The sequence below is a fragment of the Temnothorax longispinosus genome, chromosome 2, assembly GCF_030848805.1.
Source record: "Temnothorax longispinosus isolate EJ_2023e chromosome 2, Tlon_JGU_v1, whole genome shotgun sequence".
NCBI lineage: Eukaryota > Metazoa > Arthropoda > Insecta > Hymenoptera > Formicidae > Temnothorax > Temnothorax longispinosus.
The window spans coordinates 8,587,730-8,603,857 of record NC_092359.1 but is presented as its reverse complement, the minus strand read 5'-3'; the positions used below and the strand labels follow the sequence as shown (position 1 = coordinate 8,603,857).

The window sequence follows — 16,128 nt, the reverse complement described above, 5'->3', positions numbered from 1 at the left end:
CATAGCACTACACTCAGATAGCAAAAAGCTTGTAAAAGACGTTTAAAGGATGTCCGAAGTCCTTTAGACGTTTTTAAAACGTTTTTAAGAAGTCTTTCAGAAGCTTTTGCTAGCTGGGTAGTTTTATGTCACATGCCTCAATTATTTATACTATCTTTAAATTTTATTTCTATTAATAAATTATTTCTGCAAGTGTATTTTCATGTCAAGATTTGGCAAACAAACCTATTAGACTTATTATTCGATATTTATATTGTGAGTTTGCGTGATGAAATTTTTTTTTAATCTTTTATTTTTACATTGCTTCAGTTTGTTCACTGAAATCATCACTATTTTAAATAATTTTGAATAACTTGATTCCAGTGCAATCACTTCCAAAGTAATAAAAAATGCTATATTTTTATTAAATAATTTTTATGTGAAGATCTTGAAAAATATATTACTTGACGATGTCTTAAAAACGTCATTAAGACATTTTGTGTCCCGATTTTGGACATTGTGTTGTCTGTAATTATAGACAATGAGGAATAAAATGCCATAAACTCTCAATAATATTGCCGCAAACATTTTTACGGTGTTTTTACGCGTCGCTTGCCGGCTGACGCTGTAGAGGTTCCACTCTGTTTGAAAAATGTATTATCACAATACGCAACGGCTGCATCAGGCATCAGGTAGATCACATCTCCGCCGCTGTTATCGCGCAATATGTTCATTACACGTTAAGCCACCGTTTTAGTTATCCACCGGCTGACACGCCGAATACAGCTTCTATTTTCTCATTAGCATCACTGTCATTCTTCATATGACGCCCATCGCGATCGCACATGTGATACCAGTCCGTCGCTAGGTCGACATCGAGTTAAAAAAGAAAAGTGACATCAGAATTCCATTTTATCTCTTTTATAAATATGTATCAAACTTTTGTTTTTCGGAAATAAGTATATTTGTTTGTGTGAACAACTCGTCTCAACATCGAGATATTTATTTACGGTATTTTAATATTTTACGCGATGAGAATGACAGTGCAACGAACTTTTCTGTGAGTATTTAACTTTTGCTTTCTCTTCTGGATCTAATACTGCGTGGATTTTATTATAGTTATTAAATCAGTTATACAGATATCTTTATAGCTTTTTTAGATGATTGTACGATTAAATTGAGTGGTAGTAAATCGATTTGTGACGCACGCACGAAATCTTAAGAATGAGTTAAAGATTTTATGACATATTACAATATAATTAATTATTAACAATTAGTATTAATAGTTAATTATATTAGTAATTATTAATATAATTAATCATATTATAATTATTTGTCAAAGAACATAATTAATATTATTGAATTTTGAAGCTATACTTGAAATACATCTATTTTCATTGATTTAGATTTATAAATAAATATTATGTGCCGTGTAAATGATTTTACGTTTATGCAGATAGAAAAAGGCACACTTAATGATTAATAAGTAACGTTAAATTTGTAATCGAATTCTTCGTGCGAAGGACGGTCCACCGTTAAGCCGGAGAGATAACTGTAACAATATTTGCATGATATTTAGTATCAGCGCGGCAATGTTACGTTGACAATCAAAGGCAAGATCAAGGCAGAAAGATTTGCGTCGCGTGATTTGTTCATTGAGCATGCTTGAGCATGAAACTGGAATTGTTTGGCAAGAGCGGCGGCTAATCGATCACGAAAGTGTTTCAAAGAACTGATAAGCTAAGACGATCGTGATGCGCGTCAAAACCGAGAAGATAATAAATGCGAGATATTAAATTATGTATACGTAAGTCGGTTAGTGCTGACGAGTATAACGGTACATCGATCTCGTTATCGCGCCTTGCGCAAATAATGAAGCTGCCAAGTAATAAAGATTATAAATCTCTCACGCTAGCCTACATCCACCCACTTTCGTCGCACGTCTTCGCGAGAGAGTCCACGAATTGTGTAACATTGTTAAACAAATTCTTACTTATTTACGATCAAACAAAGGATAAATTATATGTCTCGCGCGATCACGCACAGATGTTAAATATGTTTAGATATGACGAACGCATGAAGTTGATATTGATTTCATGAAGAAGCATGTACCTATCGCGGAGATAACTCGATCCGCGTCAATTCGGCTCCTCCACAAATTCCTCCGCGGTTAAACAATCAAACTGTTTTATTTACAGAGTCGCACTCTTCTTTATGCATGTAAATTTGTTGCATGGCTTTACGAAAGATGATGATATTTGTTATCGACATCGTCCACATATCGACGATCATCCCGAATGCAATTTTGTAAAAGATCGGCAACATCTCGTTTGTTTTAACGGTCTTAAAGATGAATGGAGAGCAAGGTAAGTAATGATGCTGGAAAACCTAAAATGTAAGTCCTATACATTTTCAAATTTGGTGATCATCGCGCTTGGTGCTTCCTTGACATAAAATTGAAGCTTAATTTGATATTGTTCGACAGTATATTTATTTGATATTTCGATGCGCTTTTAAGAGAGAGCAAAATAATACTGAATTTTCAGGGCCGAACATGTACACGTACTTATTCTTTGCGCGTGGCCGAAGGCAACGTTTAACCCGCAGGAGATTTTACGGGGATTCACGTTCTTACGAAAATTAATGATTGCGAACAGTAACTTAACTCGATTGTCAACCGCATTTCCGAGCGAGATGCAATTTCTGGAGGTAGAGAATGTGCTTGCCAAATGCTTGCTGGAGAGCAATCGAAAGCTTTGTCTAGACTTCGTTAAAGTTGCTTTTTCGAATTTTCATGGACAATGGGCGTGATAATTGACAGTTTTTTCATCAAACGTTAATTATTTCATCAGAGAATAAAAATTAAACAGACTGTCTCGGAAGAGATATTGATCATGAAAATTCGTTTTCGTTGCAAGATATATATTTTTGCTTGCATTTTTATCTCGAGAATATATTTACGAAAGTTTGGAGGAAGATGTTTGTATCGATAGAAAATCAATGTGACCGACACCAAACTGCGTTCCTTACCGAAAGATGCGTTCTCCAATCTGCGGACTTTGAGGTGGCTCGATTTAAGAAACAATACTCTCGGAGAGATTAATATTACGGCTTTCGATATACCTGCGTTAAAACACATTTATCTGGCCGGTAAGAGTAACTCGATGAAGTTTTTGTAAGAAACTACAAAAATATTCGTCAAATAAATAAATTACAATTTGAGAAAACGTGGCGAATTGAAATTATATTACCTTATTTGTGAAACGCCATGCGATACTTTTGTAATACTGACACCTTTTTATGTAATAAATTGTCTGATGAAAATTGCGTTCGATTGATGCGCGAATCGTGGATATAATTAATGAAGATGTACTGACGAAGGTAATCCATTGAGATGTACGGAAGATGTAGCGTGGATTTTGGACTCCAGTGAAGGATCAGCCGCGAGTAAAGTCGTCGACAAAGACAAATTACTTTGCGCCACGCCGTATGATGGAAGACCGCTTGTCCCGATCGTCGAGATAATCGCGGTAACGAGAAAATATATCCTTTTCTTGTAATTGATGATTAAACGGCTCCTCGAGTTCCCGTTGAATCAATCTGATTTTCAGACATTGAAAAAGGAATGCAAAAAGACGGTTTGCGACTGCGAATTGATTTATGTGGTTGGTGCGGGCAAACTTACGCAGAGGCAGCTTATAGCTTTTACCTCGGTCAACTGTAGCCATCGCGGTTTAATGGAAATGCCTAATTTTTTACCTGCAGATACAACGACCCTTCGTCTAAGTGGAAACAAGGTCGTTTATTCACGCAATTAATTTTTACCCAAAAAATCGCGTCGTACAAAATATATTATTTAAAATTATTACAGACGTATGATTCATTGATACGATTTGTAAATATATTTTGAAGCTTATATCAATATAAACTTACTATTTGTTTTGAAGAATAAATACAAAATATCGAATTTCATTTTACTTTTTTTTACATAACGTTTACATTTTGATACATTTATATATTGCGTTACTGGTAAAGGGATTCATTATATTATGTGGTAAATACTTTTAATCTCCATCTCTTGTTTACTGCAGATCAAGGACCTAACTCCGCTTACGACAAATCCTGCTTACAAGTCCGTGCGGGACCTCTACATAGACGATAATCTGGTAGAATCTATCGCTCGGCTTGAAGGATCAGACTGGCTGGACCGTTTCCGTCTCCTTAATCTTCGAGGGAATAAACTTACCGACGTTAGTTGGCCGATGTCAAAGTTATCCGATGTCACGCGAGAAGACAATCTGTTTCGCATGACGGATGTCGGAATGAGGAAAAATTGTTCCGAGTTGATTTCGTGCGGCACGGTAGACGATTAAGAATCGAGATACGCGATTTAAGACGATTGTGAAGTATCACGCGCGCGCGCGCTATTCTACGTCAACGTAGCGCGTTGCTATTTCATAAGTGCACGAAACTACAGACACAGTTTATGATTCTTTGTTCTACGTGTCTTTCAGTTACCTACTTATGCTCTGGAGAACGCGTTGCTACACAATAACAATGTAGCTGGCCTGTACCTCGGCAATAATTCGTGGGCATGCGACTGTCACTTTACACCAAGCTTTCAGGTATAATTAAACTGATATTATATATAATTTGCACATAAATTTTTAAATTAATTGCCAGTGTTAAGATTGGCATAATTACCGCTTTGTTCAAGTAAGTTTGTCATTTTTTTACTTTAATCGTTTTAAATTTCGAAAAAACAAATAAATAGAAATAGTGATATAAATAAAATAATATTAAACCCAAATTCAGATTTCCAGTATTAAGTGTTCACAATGTATTTGTTTGCTTGAAAAAAATTCCGTCCTTCTAATTTTAAAGAAATTTGTAGCTATTTAAAAATTTAAATATAGTTAGCATAAATAGATTAATCATTATTATTTTAGTCGTATGCTTCTATTTACCTTTTTGCAGGATCTTCTGATCAGGCATTCAAATATAATAAAAGATATCAACGACATAAGGTGCGCTTTTACGAGTGACAGCGATAACTCAAACAAACAGGTAACCAACTGCACGTCTTTTCTATATTAAGTCAGATTGGAAAGCAGATGCATGAATAATGCAATTAAGATATGCAATTGCGTTGCGCTTTAACGCTTAATAAAATGACCCTCACAGATCCGCGATCTTACGCGGACGGAGATTTGCATTTCACCAGACGAAGATTCTTGGCTTCATCCCCTCGACATTTTGAACATCGTATTGGCGTCATTAATATTTCTCGTGCTTGGCAAGCTTTTGTACGATTACTGGTCTTTTAAGAAAACCGGGAAGCTACCTTGGATCGTCGCCAAAATACCATGATAGCGGTACAAGTGCCTCTTATCCCTTGCAAAAGAGCTATCAAGTGTTTGATCATTAGAGTAACGATGGAGATTGTAGCGGAGGGATGAATATATCCGCATAAAAATATTCCTTTACTTACAAGATCTTCGACATACACTTTTTTCTTGTAAATTTAGTAACTAACTTTGAATTGAATTAAACTTTTTTAACATAAATAATAAATAAAGACGTGATACGAACATGTGTTTAGATCGAACAAAAGATTTCAATTATAAAACTTCCATTAACTGTTTATATGTATTTAAAATTTATTATTAAAGATAAACCAAGAGAATAAGCAGTATATTATATCGTAATAATACGCAAATTTTTGAGTTTATACTGATTGCTGTTCTGCAGCCTCACAAATATATTTCTGATACAAATTTTCAGCAGCAGCAATCTTAGCGCTATCGCCTCTCACTCCTTGTCCTACAAATAATATAATATAAATTATTAGTAAGTATTTTTTGTATTTTCTAACCAGATTATATTTGATGGTAATAAAATGAAAAAATAACGTACCAATTCCAACACGCCCTAAAGCTACGCATTGAGCTGTGTACATAAACCCTTGATTCGTCTTCGTTTTGCGAATAGTATACTTCGGAATGGATTCCCCTTTCTCGAGACAAGACTTGTAGAGTTTTTGCAACGCGTTCTTCAACTCGTCTTTATTAAACGCTGTTATATCTAACATCCTGACACAAAGAAAGTGTATCAAATTCTATTTTGCATAAAGTATATTGTTTTTCGGAACGTCGCTCCGATAAGTTTTATATCATCGAGAAATCCATATCCTTATTTCTCATGTATTTTTGCATCATTAAACTTACTCCGCCCTCGAGAAGTCTAGTAATTCGCGCGAAAGTTTCGAGCCATCCATCTGACACTCGGCTATCATCCACAATATTTTCGCTGCCAATTTGTTTTTTGCCAGATCTTCGGTCGCGGCACACGACATTGCTGGCACATTATCCAAACTATGTTTAACAACGTGTAAAGAAGCACTTGCAACATTTTATATGTCGAATTTATAAACGACAATTAAAAGTTATTGAAAAACGATTGTTAAGGAATAACTGCAGTGAATAATCTGCACTGTTACTGGATAAGAAAATAATGCTCAAATGCGCGCATGATGTGGGTGATAATGTTCTATGTAATCTGTTTGTACGAAGTATTTACCGCTAAATCCACACAGGTCACCGTTTATTACGCACAGATTCGGTTTCAGTTTGTACTCGTATTTGATTGACACTTTGCACCGCTTTGCGTACTCCTCAAGGATAGTCCACGGTGACCGACGATTCGCAGTTGCCGCAGAACTTTTCGCGACGCTGTCCTATATTATTTAAAAGTTTTTTTTTACTATAAAGCAATAGAACGTAATTTTTGATAAACCAAATTTACATTTTATCAACGTGTTATTACGTGGATAAAAAGTTGGGTAAAAAATAAAAAATTAAGAAATATTTATTAAGAAACACTTTAACCCTTTTCTGTTCCAAAAAAATCGGTTTTGCAATATTCCGTGCGCTTTATTTTTTCATCCATATTACAAATATAACATAAGTAGGTATCTCAATACCTGTAAGTTTTCAATTACTTTTTTATCGATTTTGTCACATTTGTGATTATCATTGGCCATCAACGGGTGATTTTCTATATTTCTGTCGATATTTGGCCGAGTTTCCGAATCGTTATCATCTGGAGACAATTAAAGTAAGATTTATTTGTGTCATCAATTGTGAAATTAATTTTATACCTTCCATATCATCGTGCCATTCTCGCAATGCATTATCAGTCACTTTCGTCCATCCTTCCAAACTATTCGTTTCAGCTATTGCTGTCATTAGCCCTATATTATAAACACAATCGTGCATTGAAGCAAATATAAGCAGTATTATAAATTTTCCTATGTTCGCGAATATCTCTGTAAGACTGTATTTTTTTTCTATATCACACTCACTTTCTTCCGAACTAATACCGATCGCTTTGTCAGCATTATTCTTTGATTCCTCCTGAGAATTGTCACATTTATTCATCGTGCTCGTTTTGAAATGTTGAACGATCTCGTCGACTCTTGAAGGTGAATTCAAATGATATCCTTGACAGGGATGTTTCTTCTCGCACTGAATGGATTGTTCACTACAATGTTGAGACTCTAAATCCACCTGCTTCTCGTGAATATCGTGCACCATAAATTGCGTTTCAGCATCTTCGCAATGTTCCGAAATCTTAGAAAAAGAGGCACGTATATATATAATTTTTTTTTTTTATTTAATGCAGCAAGCAACCACAGCGTGTAACAATAAGCGAGAAGTGTTACGGGGAATCTACGTACATTCGTTTCTTCGGCGAACGATTCTATGTCGGATACCATCGAAATCGTCGCGTTAGATTCCCGGGAATCCGGTGTGTGAAACGAGCTGGACGTGTCTGCAATATCAAATGAGCGTCAGATCCGGCGACCTGAGCACACAAGTCGGACAATATTGCCGTGTTGTAAATTTTAGATTCGGAGAATCGCTGAAATTTCTAGAATACACTTGGAATCGCACGACATGAAGAGTTGTTACGCGTAATAATTTGGCAAATACATAAATTGTACACATTGCATTATAAATAATAGGAGGCGTGGATGCAGCAATTTAGCAAATCAGCTTACGCGATCGCGCTGCGCCAGAGATTACATCGCAAATTTTCGAATAAGCACTCTTTAATCATTAAACGCTAGATTTACAAAATGGAGCAAATGAAGGATTATTCCAGATAACAATTTGCTCAATAAGTCCGTGGCACACAAATGAAAGGATAAATGAATGTAGGTCGCGCGCGCGCGATATATATCATACACATTTCTATGAAAGATAAATCTTCCTCATGAATAAATTATTTGTGTGTTTTCCGTTCTATCATGTATACCATTAATTTAATAACGTGATAATTACAATGAGGTTAGCCGAGTGCACGAATAAACGCTGGCTATTTGCATAATTGGATCACGCTATTGTAACCATTAATTTCAAGCTTAAGCTCGTTATTTTAAACACGTTAAAATCGTAATAAAACATCGTTAAACTGAGCGTACTAAAATTCTCCGAGATTGTTTGTCAGTTACGCGTGTGCACGACACGGGAAAACATCGAACCCCGGGGGTTCGAGGGAATGCGTACCATTTTCCTGATGAGCGCAAGGCGTTTTGAGCTGCTGCAGCAAATCCTCCGCACGTTCGATCACCGTTTCCATCTCGCAGAGAAGCGGGGCCGCGTTCGGGAATCGCCGTGTGATCGTGTCCCAAATGACGTCGGCATCCTCGACACCGTGTAGAGATCTCGGTGGTTCCAGCTTGGCGTGTATCGCCGTGTCGGTGAACAATTCGCTCCCGCTGGACATTCGAGGATCCTCTTCCGTCTTCTCGCGAGTCTGTCCGCGACGCGATGAATATTTCATTGAGATTCGGGGCGATAAATCTACCGGGTTGTATAGGCGAGCGATTTTACATTTTTCGTGGACAGAAAATTGACGGATGGAAGACGTCAAGAGGCAAACAACGTAGGAGCGCGATGTTGTCCTCTGATCGCGATGTACCGTGCATGCCACTCCGCGGTATGAATTTTTCGGGTCGTATATGAATAAAAGTGAGCCGGAACGTTGCTATTAGTAGTCAGAAGATCGAAACAGGGGCATTTATATTGAAGATTTTAAAGCAAAATTGTATTCTGTGTTTTGTAGGGCTTTTATATGAACGCTCTGCTTTTATTACAAAGCACAGTCGCTTTGCATTTTAAAATTATTTTTATTACGGTAGCTATAGATACTATCCATATAGAATCGTGTAATATATGTACAAGTTAAAAATCTATTCATAATTTTGTAGAATATAAAATAATAACCTTTGAAAAAAATTGCCAACTAAGCCGATCACGTTTTTATCAAAAAGTTTGCTCTCGGAAATAGCTTCCGTTTTTTATATCTACCTCTGCAAAATACACTGCAAATTTTTTTAGCGAAACAGGTGCTACAATATTCTATATCTATATTTTTCAAAGAATTTCCTTTCCAATTATTTCTAACGGACAAGGATTAAACAGAAAAACTTTTTTTTCCATTATAATTAGTGCTACGCTGTTATTTTCGATGTCGCGAAATTTGTATATTAAAGATGAGGTATCGTTTTGCAAAAACATCATAAAAATATACAAGAGAACGAATAAAAGTGGCACTACGGCGTGATATGAATTTATAAACTTAAATCAGAACTAGAATATAAATAGTGTTACTTCTCAAGAAATTGCGATTAAGAGTCCCTACAATCGTCAGAGGAAAGTTTATCGCGAGGAGAATTGACCTAAATATCAAAAGTTTTTGGACCTTTATACAGTGGACGAGAAAAAGGGACTTCCTTCAGCAAAAATTACAATTCGTTTAAAACATTTTTTTATCTCCATTCTTTTGTAGATGTTCCTTAAATTTATTTCTTCTATTAACTATTAACTATATTTTTTTCGCAGTGAATATCAACTATGTTTAAATTAATATTTACTTGAGAAAATAGGAATTTTTGAAAATAAGGACGATAATTTGGAGATTCTTACGTTCCAACGGTGAATAATTCTTCTGGCAGTCATTCGTTCATTACATAGATTTATGTAAAAGCAGAACTTTGGACATTGGATCATGTGTCTTCATATAATTTTTCATGAGTATAAAATGTATTCGGAGAGAAAGTTGTTTCTGAGGAAGAACGAAACGATAATAAATTGATCAATAATGCACTTGCTCACGGCTGATCTGCTGGGTTTCTTTAACGCGATGGTATTTTATTAAAATTATAAACACGGGATTACAATACATCGTGTAACGCGTAATACTTGCTTAGAAACGTCGTTGAATCAAGGCCTCTTTGATTCAAAACTCTTTACCATCCACTTTTTTTTTAGCTACGTGTGCGCGAGCCAGTTTGTGCTACGGCATTTTTTTTCCTTTTTTTTTGGGTTATTTTTTTTTCGTGTACGTTCTTACATACATGCATAGTACTATAGTTTCGTAATCGTAGGACGCATTCTCGATTGAGCGCGACGTGGAGTCGAGTCGTACCGTATAAATCCCATATGATGACTACACGCCCCACAGTTAATAGATTCATATCCGTCGGAAGAATTAAACTCTCTCTCTCTTTCTCGATGCTGATCCGCCTCGGCTGCGCGGCGACGACTTTCCGCGGATGCTTTTTAAAGGGTCGCACCAACATTTCGGTGCCGAGAAAGTTGCCGGAGAAAATAATATAAATCGTCGTTCCCTTATGAATAGAAAACGATGCGTCCCACAATGTTTATTACGTCGGTCTCCGTCGTCGAAGGACTTGCGCGTTTACTTATTTATATAGATTTATTTATCGCGAACCGCGGGAAGAACCACCGAGTCGAGGATTATATAAAAAATTTCGTGTGAAACGCTTCCTCTTCTTTTCCTTTTTGACGGTACTTTATGTAAAGGGAGAATCGGGGAAAAGTTTCTTTTTCGAAAGGAAGTCACCTCGGTCACCTCGGTGAAAAAACGACTTCGCTATTTCACGGCTAGATAACGACGGATGATGGCGCGCTTAAATTAATTTCGGACTTTCGATATGTTGAGAGTAAATTTTCAACGTGTCTTTTAATGTGTGGCAATCGCGCGGTTAACACATCGAGGAGCCCGGCGGGTGTGCACCAGTTTCGCTTCTGTCGCACGCTACAGTTATTCGCTAGTACGTTACTCGTTATCGGATTCCGCGTCTTATATAGAGTACAGAACGTCATATACTCGGACAGCTTTTCGTATTCGGGTAGAAAGAGAGACTTATAAAACTTTATGAATAAATAATAATCGCGGCAGTATTCGTTGGTAGACGATGTCCTTAGGTAGTGAATTATTCACGGAGCAATTCATGAGACTGGCAAAAAAATATCTTAACGCGACCGACGTCTCTGCAGAATTTTCAAACTGTGACACACAAACAGTGTATATATAAGTTCGCAAAAATATCATATCGTATCAAAATACTGCAAATTAATAAACTGCGATAAAAACATCGAAAATTGCAAGTGCAGTTTTAATTTAATTACGGTTCTTATGTGAGACTTTGCACAATTAACTATTGTTTAAAATAATGAGATTAGACATTTTTTGTTCAATTAGATAGAAAAGATTACGAATATATGTAATATAAAATCAAATCGCTTCTTATTGTGGTCATTTTCTGTTTTTAAAAAAGTATATAAAATTTTACTTTATCCTAATTTGATTAGGTTTTCTTTAAATATATAATATAATAATATTCCAAATTCTTATTTTTCTTCGACTTATATCGCCTTTTCGCCCAATGGCTCGCTACAAGTCTGCTTTAATCAATTTTTCTCAAATTTTTTATCAAACTACGCACATTACGTTCGAAAAAATCGTGAGTTTTTGCATCGCGGGTTTAGACTACACATCGCGTGTCTTCCTGATACGATTGACGATCTAGAAATTACAGGCTGCGGGGCCGCATTAAGATATCGATCTCGCCAAGGAAAATTGCATTGAAGGGTCGTGATCCATCTTCGGCGATGGACGTTTCCGAGGATGCGCATACGCGAACGTGAAATTTACGCGAGAGATTTATTTCCGATTGTTGATACGCTTACTTCTATCACAGCATACAGACGTACGTTAGACGTGCTTTACCATACAATGTCTATTAATAGGCTAACGCGTGGAGACTGCGCGTCCATTTGCTTAACGTTTCATTTGCTTAACAGGATTACGATGTACACGCTCCTGTGGCATCCAATTAATTACACGTGGGTATCTACGTCTTATTCAAGCCGCGCGTATTACCGAACCTAGATTATACGAGTAAATTATCTACGTATCACGTCGTCTCCCATAAATCACCTATGAAGTTCAAAATATCGAAAATCACGGATAATATAAAAATGTTTGTTGGATCGACGTTGAATGGAGTGAGACCAGCGACTCGATTATTGCATCGTAATGCGCGAACACATCACAGGTGTGTTACTAATGTATTATACAATAACGCAATATAATGCATTATAATATAATTCAGTTATAATATAATTAAGACTGCATACCAGAGATTGGCATCAGGTAATAATAAATCAGATCGCAGAAAAGCATTTTGTGAGACAGAAGTCGATTCGGCTTTTTTCATTAAAGTCAATAATTTGGACCTGATCATAATGTCACGATGTCAGATTGCAAATGATCTTAATATTCAATAAATCCTAAAGTGATAAAAATTTTAACGGTTAATACTTTTTAATAGTACATAATATAAACAGCCCAGTGCAGTTACTCTAATTTAGAACAATGCGTAACGTAAGTAGTCCAAGCCTACGGCTAGTCCGGCCGTAAGCCGAAATCATAGGTGATCTAACGAGAAAATCAGGCTAGACGGGTGTGAAGCGCGTGAGTCCGATTGTAACGGTCATCGAGATAGATCTCGCGCGAATGTCAATGATCTAATCCTCCTTAATCACGGTTAACTCCTTATCAATTTTTTTCCCCTGAATCTCATGTTAGAATGCAATGTGGTGTTACCGATAAGTGCGAGTCGTCGCGACGCACGCGTTCGAGATCAAAGAAGTACAAGTACATTCGACCTCGGTACGGCCGCAAATATCATTCGAATGCCATTCGCGGTATCGTTTTTGCGTATCCTCGCGTATCCTTTCCCGTCCATCGCGTCGTCATTCACATGTAAAGCTATCTAAAACGCTTCTCTCGTACTTTAGCACTCGTCTATTCTCAATTCCTCTCCATTTCTCGTTACTTTTATCATCGTACTCGCGTCGTAGACGTTTACGATGTTCGCTCGATAACCGACAGAAAGTGCACTCAACGGAAACAGCGTGTCCTACGTCTCTTAGAAGCATTGCGTACGCGTAAACGCCAATTTCACCGCTCTTCGTCCACTCGCGCGCGTATCTTTCTTCTCTTTTCTCTTTACTCCTAAATCGTGTGTATCTAAACCTACCATGATACTGCGGTGTTTATCGTAAATGCCATAAACACGAGCGTACGAGGTGCGGTTATATCTACCTTTCATCGTGACTCCTTTCTGGAGGATTACAGGCGTCCCATGGTATCCATTCTCGGCGCGACAGGCTCGGGCGGTTATCATCCACCCCGATCTAATGTGTCGAATCGCGATCCGCTTATTCAAAGCAAGCCGATCGTTATGATTTGATTAGAGGAATAGAACTCGACTACGTTCGCCACCAGCCAAGTGACTACAGCACGTCTCGTGCGCTCGCTTCTATGCGCTTCGGATATATTCTACGGGATTTTCGTACGATTACTGCGAGAGTATGTATACGTGTGTACGTGTGTATGTGTGTGCGCACGTGTACGTACCCACGTGCGCAGGTAAGTCTGTATGTGTACGTGTGTGTGTGTGCGCGTGTGCGTGTAACGTGTGCTTTTTGGGATGGGAGTGTTTGGCTGCCGTACACTCCGGTCCGCTACTCGGGGGAGGTTGATGGGAAGTGGAGGAGGGAGAGCCCAGAGCGAGGTAGGCATTTAAAAATCATGACTATTCACACGGTGGTCTCGATATTGGCGATGGCGTATTGTCAACAAATACTGTCCTTCCCGTAATTTTCCAGGTACATTTCCTGGGGCGTGGCTAGGTTGTAGCGTCCGCTCAACCGGCTCCCGGTCAAGCCGTTGTTGTGATGAGTGTGATTCACATGGAGATGATTGACGTTCAGGGCGACGTTCTTCTTCTTTTTACGCGCCTTGTGCCGATAGAGGCAATACTTGAGACAACCAGTGGCCAGCAGGAGGATCAGGAATATACCGAGGGCACCGGCGCCCACCGCGACGTAGAGCAGCGTCACCCCGAAACGATACGAGCAGTTAGCCTCTTCCTCGTCGAAGCCCGAGGGACAATGACGTACGCCGTCGCACCACAGGACCGAGCTGATACACGCCTGGATCTCTGGACACCTGATGAACAGAAAGAAAGATGTCGAATTAAGCGATTTTATTCCTATTAAACTATCTCACAACATATAAAGAAGCTGACTTTTTTACATAATAGAAATCGCACAACGAACCTGTACGGACAATCTTCCGCGGGCAATATGGTAAACGCGTTGGCGCCCGAATTGGGCGCGGCTGGTGAACGTTTGGAGATCGCGATCCACGTGACGGCATAGAAACCGGGTTCCCGCTGGAGAAACTCCACGACGAAGCTGCGAGAGTGCTGCGCCATCGCCACACTCGCGTTCACGGCGCTGTAATTCCAGCCACCCGAGAAGAAGTCGACGGTCCTGGCCGTGTCGACCCCACCCTCCGGACAGATCACGCTGCGCTCCTTCGTGTTTGCGGCCGAGTAGACGACGATTCGATTGAGAGTCGTGCACTCCATGACGTTGTCCAGGGTGATGCCATAGCCGGCGGTTCTCAAGTACAGGAAATTGATGCGCGCGTCCTCGGGCTCGATTAACCACGGCTCGTTCACACATTGCGTCGCCGTTAGATCCTCCGTGTTCGTCAGAATCTCCTCCACCGCAGCTAGACCAGGGATCACCCGCGGCAGAGGACTCCTGAGGGAGATCTCGCCGCTGGTGCCGCGCAATCGTCGCTCCTCGAGTTTCGTCGAGCATCCGTGCTCGCTCGATTCCGCGCTCACTGGAACGAAACGGTATTCCCCCTCGAAGAAGAAGTCTCGATAATCCTGGGTGACGTTCATGAGCGTGATGGTAAACCTGACCTCCACCACGTTTGATGTCAGGGTCCGAACGACGATTCTCTCGCTCACGTTTGAGCACAGACAATCGCGAACCTAAAAGCGGAAAATTACAAGGATCATGAAGAGAGTTATATAAAAATATTCAACTGCTTGTAATTATTTGGAAACAAACTGTCCGGAGCTTTAATGTCTCTCTCAATCTTTTCAGAGATTATAAATTTTTATAATCTCTTTAATAAGACTCTTTGATAAGAAAGGCAGAGAGATAGATTAGAAATTAGAATAAATAAATTAAATCGCGAAAAGAATTTTATTATATTATACGCACCAGTTCGACTCCTTGCCAAGGATATTCAGCGACAACAAGATCCGCCATGCCGAATTTCTTAACATCCGCCATACGGCGGTCGCACGTCCATCGATTCACCAACGGGTCCACGTAAGACGCGCAGCTCTTGCCACCGAAGGAAGCTCTGACGAAGGACAGCTCTATTCTGTGATCAGGCTCGGCTTCAAATCTGTACGAGCAGCTCAGATTCTGCGCCCCGCCGCGACCATAGAAGAACACGTTTTTCGGCGACGCGAATTTACCGGCGTTGGACGATAAGGAAGATGAGGAGGATGAGGACGAGGAGGACGATAAAGACGACGTGGAAGACGTGGATGAGGCTGACGGCACCGAAGTGAACACGTGGTTACACGAGATGGCCTCGTGGACGAACTCGTAGCGCAGCACGAAACTTATCGGATACAACGCGCTACCCTGGCGCAATATGTGTTCCAGGGTGAGATCGCGGCCGGTCGACACGTAACTCTCCGCGAGGCTGCACGGCCGCGTGTGACGGCTGCTGTTGCGCAACAGACTGTGATCGCAGAGTCGCGGTATGTCGTCCTTACAGAACTGCCCCATCAGCGTAATGTCGGTAATGTTCTGCGAAATTATTACGAGATGTGTGTCAGATAAGAATGCCGAGTGTTTAGTCGTATTATCATAACTTGACGAAAATTTT

The 16,128-nt window shown here is 39.2% G+C and overlaps 4 protein-coding genes across 4 annotated transcripts in view; 1 reads left to right on the top strand and 3 right to left on the bottom strand.

Moving 5' to 3' along the window:
- Positions 1 to 4,114, bottom strand: part of LOC139808885 (ribonucleoside-diphosphate reductase large subunit-like) — a 79,096-nt gene extending 74,982 nt beyond the window's left edge. Inside the window, exon 1 of the mRNA XM_071771385.1 lies at positions 4,111 to 4,114. The gene's annotated coding sequence lies outside the window, so the exon portion shown is untranslated. The remainder of the gene's footprint in view (positions 1 to 4,110) is intronic.
- Swi2 (Protein singed wings 2) lies at positions 742 to 5,756 on the top strand. The gene is made up of 10 exons (XM_071771403.1): positions 742 to 1,039; positions 2,178 to 2,345; positions 2,526 to 2,688; positions 2,973 to 3,129; positions 3,361 to 3,509; positions 3,591 to 3,776; positions 4,071 to 4,229; positions 4,494 to 4,604; positions 4,957 to 5,046; positions 5,164 to 5,756. Exons 1-10 carry the CDS (start codon positions 1,011 to 1,013, stop codon positions 5,347 to 5,349), a joined length of 1,398 nt encoding a protein of 465 aa, XP_071627504.1. The 5' UTR covers positions 742 to 1,010; the 3' UTR covers positions 5,350 to 5,756.
- Positions 5,663 to 10,036, bottom strand: LOC139809014 (uncharacterized). The gene is made up of 8 exons (XM_071771605.1): positions 8,550 to 10,036; positions 7,718 to 7,812; positions 7,139 to 7,610; positions 6,933 to 7,080; positions 6,559 to 6,710; positions 6,207 to 6,336; positions 5,896 to 6,071; positions 5,663 to 5,802 (listed from the first exon to the last, which is right to left on the bottom strand). Exons 1-8 carry the CDS (start codon positions 8,824 to 8,826, stop codon positions 5,708 to 5,710), a joined length of 1,545 nt encoding a protein of 514 aa, XP_071627706.1. The 5' UTR covers positions 8,827 to 10,036; the 3' UTR covers positions 5,663 to 5,707.
- A 1,681-nt stretch (positions 10,037 to 11,717) lies between these two features.
- Positions 11,718 to 16,128, bottom strand: part of LOC139808883 (uncharacterized) — a 57,722-nt gene continuing 53,311 nt past the window's right edge. Inside the window, exons 8-10 of the mRNA XM_071771376.1 lie at positions 15,447 to 16,049; positions 14,481 to 15,211; positions 11,718 to 14,370 (exon numbers count right to left, since the gene is read on the bottom strand). Coding sequence (XP_071627477.1) covers positions 13,995 to 14,370; positions 14,481 to 15,211; positions 15,447 to 16,049 — 1,710 coding nt within the window. The 3' untranslated portion in view covers positions 11,718 to 13,994. The remainder of the gene's footprint in view (positions 14,371 to 14,480; positions 15,212 to 15,446; positions 16,050 to 16,128) is intronic.

Bases quoted from the DNA above. Each gene is read 5' to 3' on its own strand.
- LOC139809014 (XM_071771605.1), bottom strand. From the start codon at position 8,826: ATGAAATATTCATCGCGTCGCGGACAGACTCGCGAGAAGACGGAAGAG. The intron at 7,081-7,138 runs GTATAAAATTAA...AATTGTCTCCAG, and splicing joins ATGGCACGATGATATGGAAG to ATGATAACGATTCGGAAACT. The intron at 6,711-6,932 runs GTAATATGGATG...AATATAGGACAG, and splicing joins TACCTACTTATGTTATATTT to CGTCGCGAAAAGTTCTGCGG.
- Swi2 (XM_071771403.1), top strand. From the start codon at position 1,011: ATGAGAATGACAGTGCAACGAACTTTTCT. The intron at 3,777-4,070 runs GTCGTTTATTCA...TGTTTACTGCAG, and splicing joins TTCGTCTAAGTGGAAACAAG to ATCAAGGACCTAACTCCGCT. The intron at 5,047-5,163 runs GTAACCAACTGC...TGACCCTCACAG, and splicing joins GCGATAACTCAAACAAACAG to ATCCGCGATCTTACGCGGAC.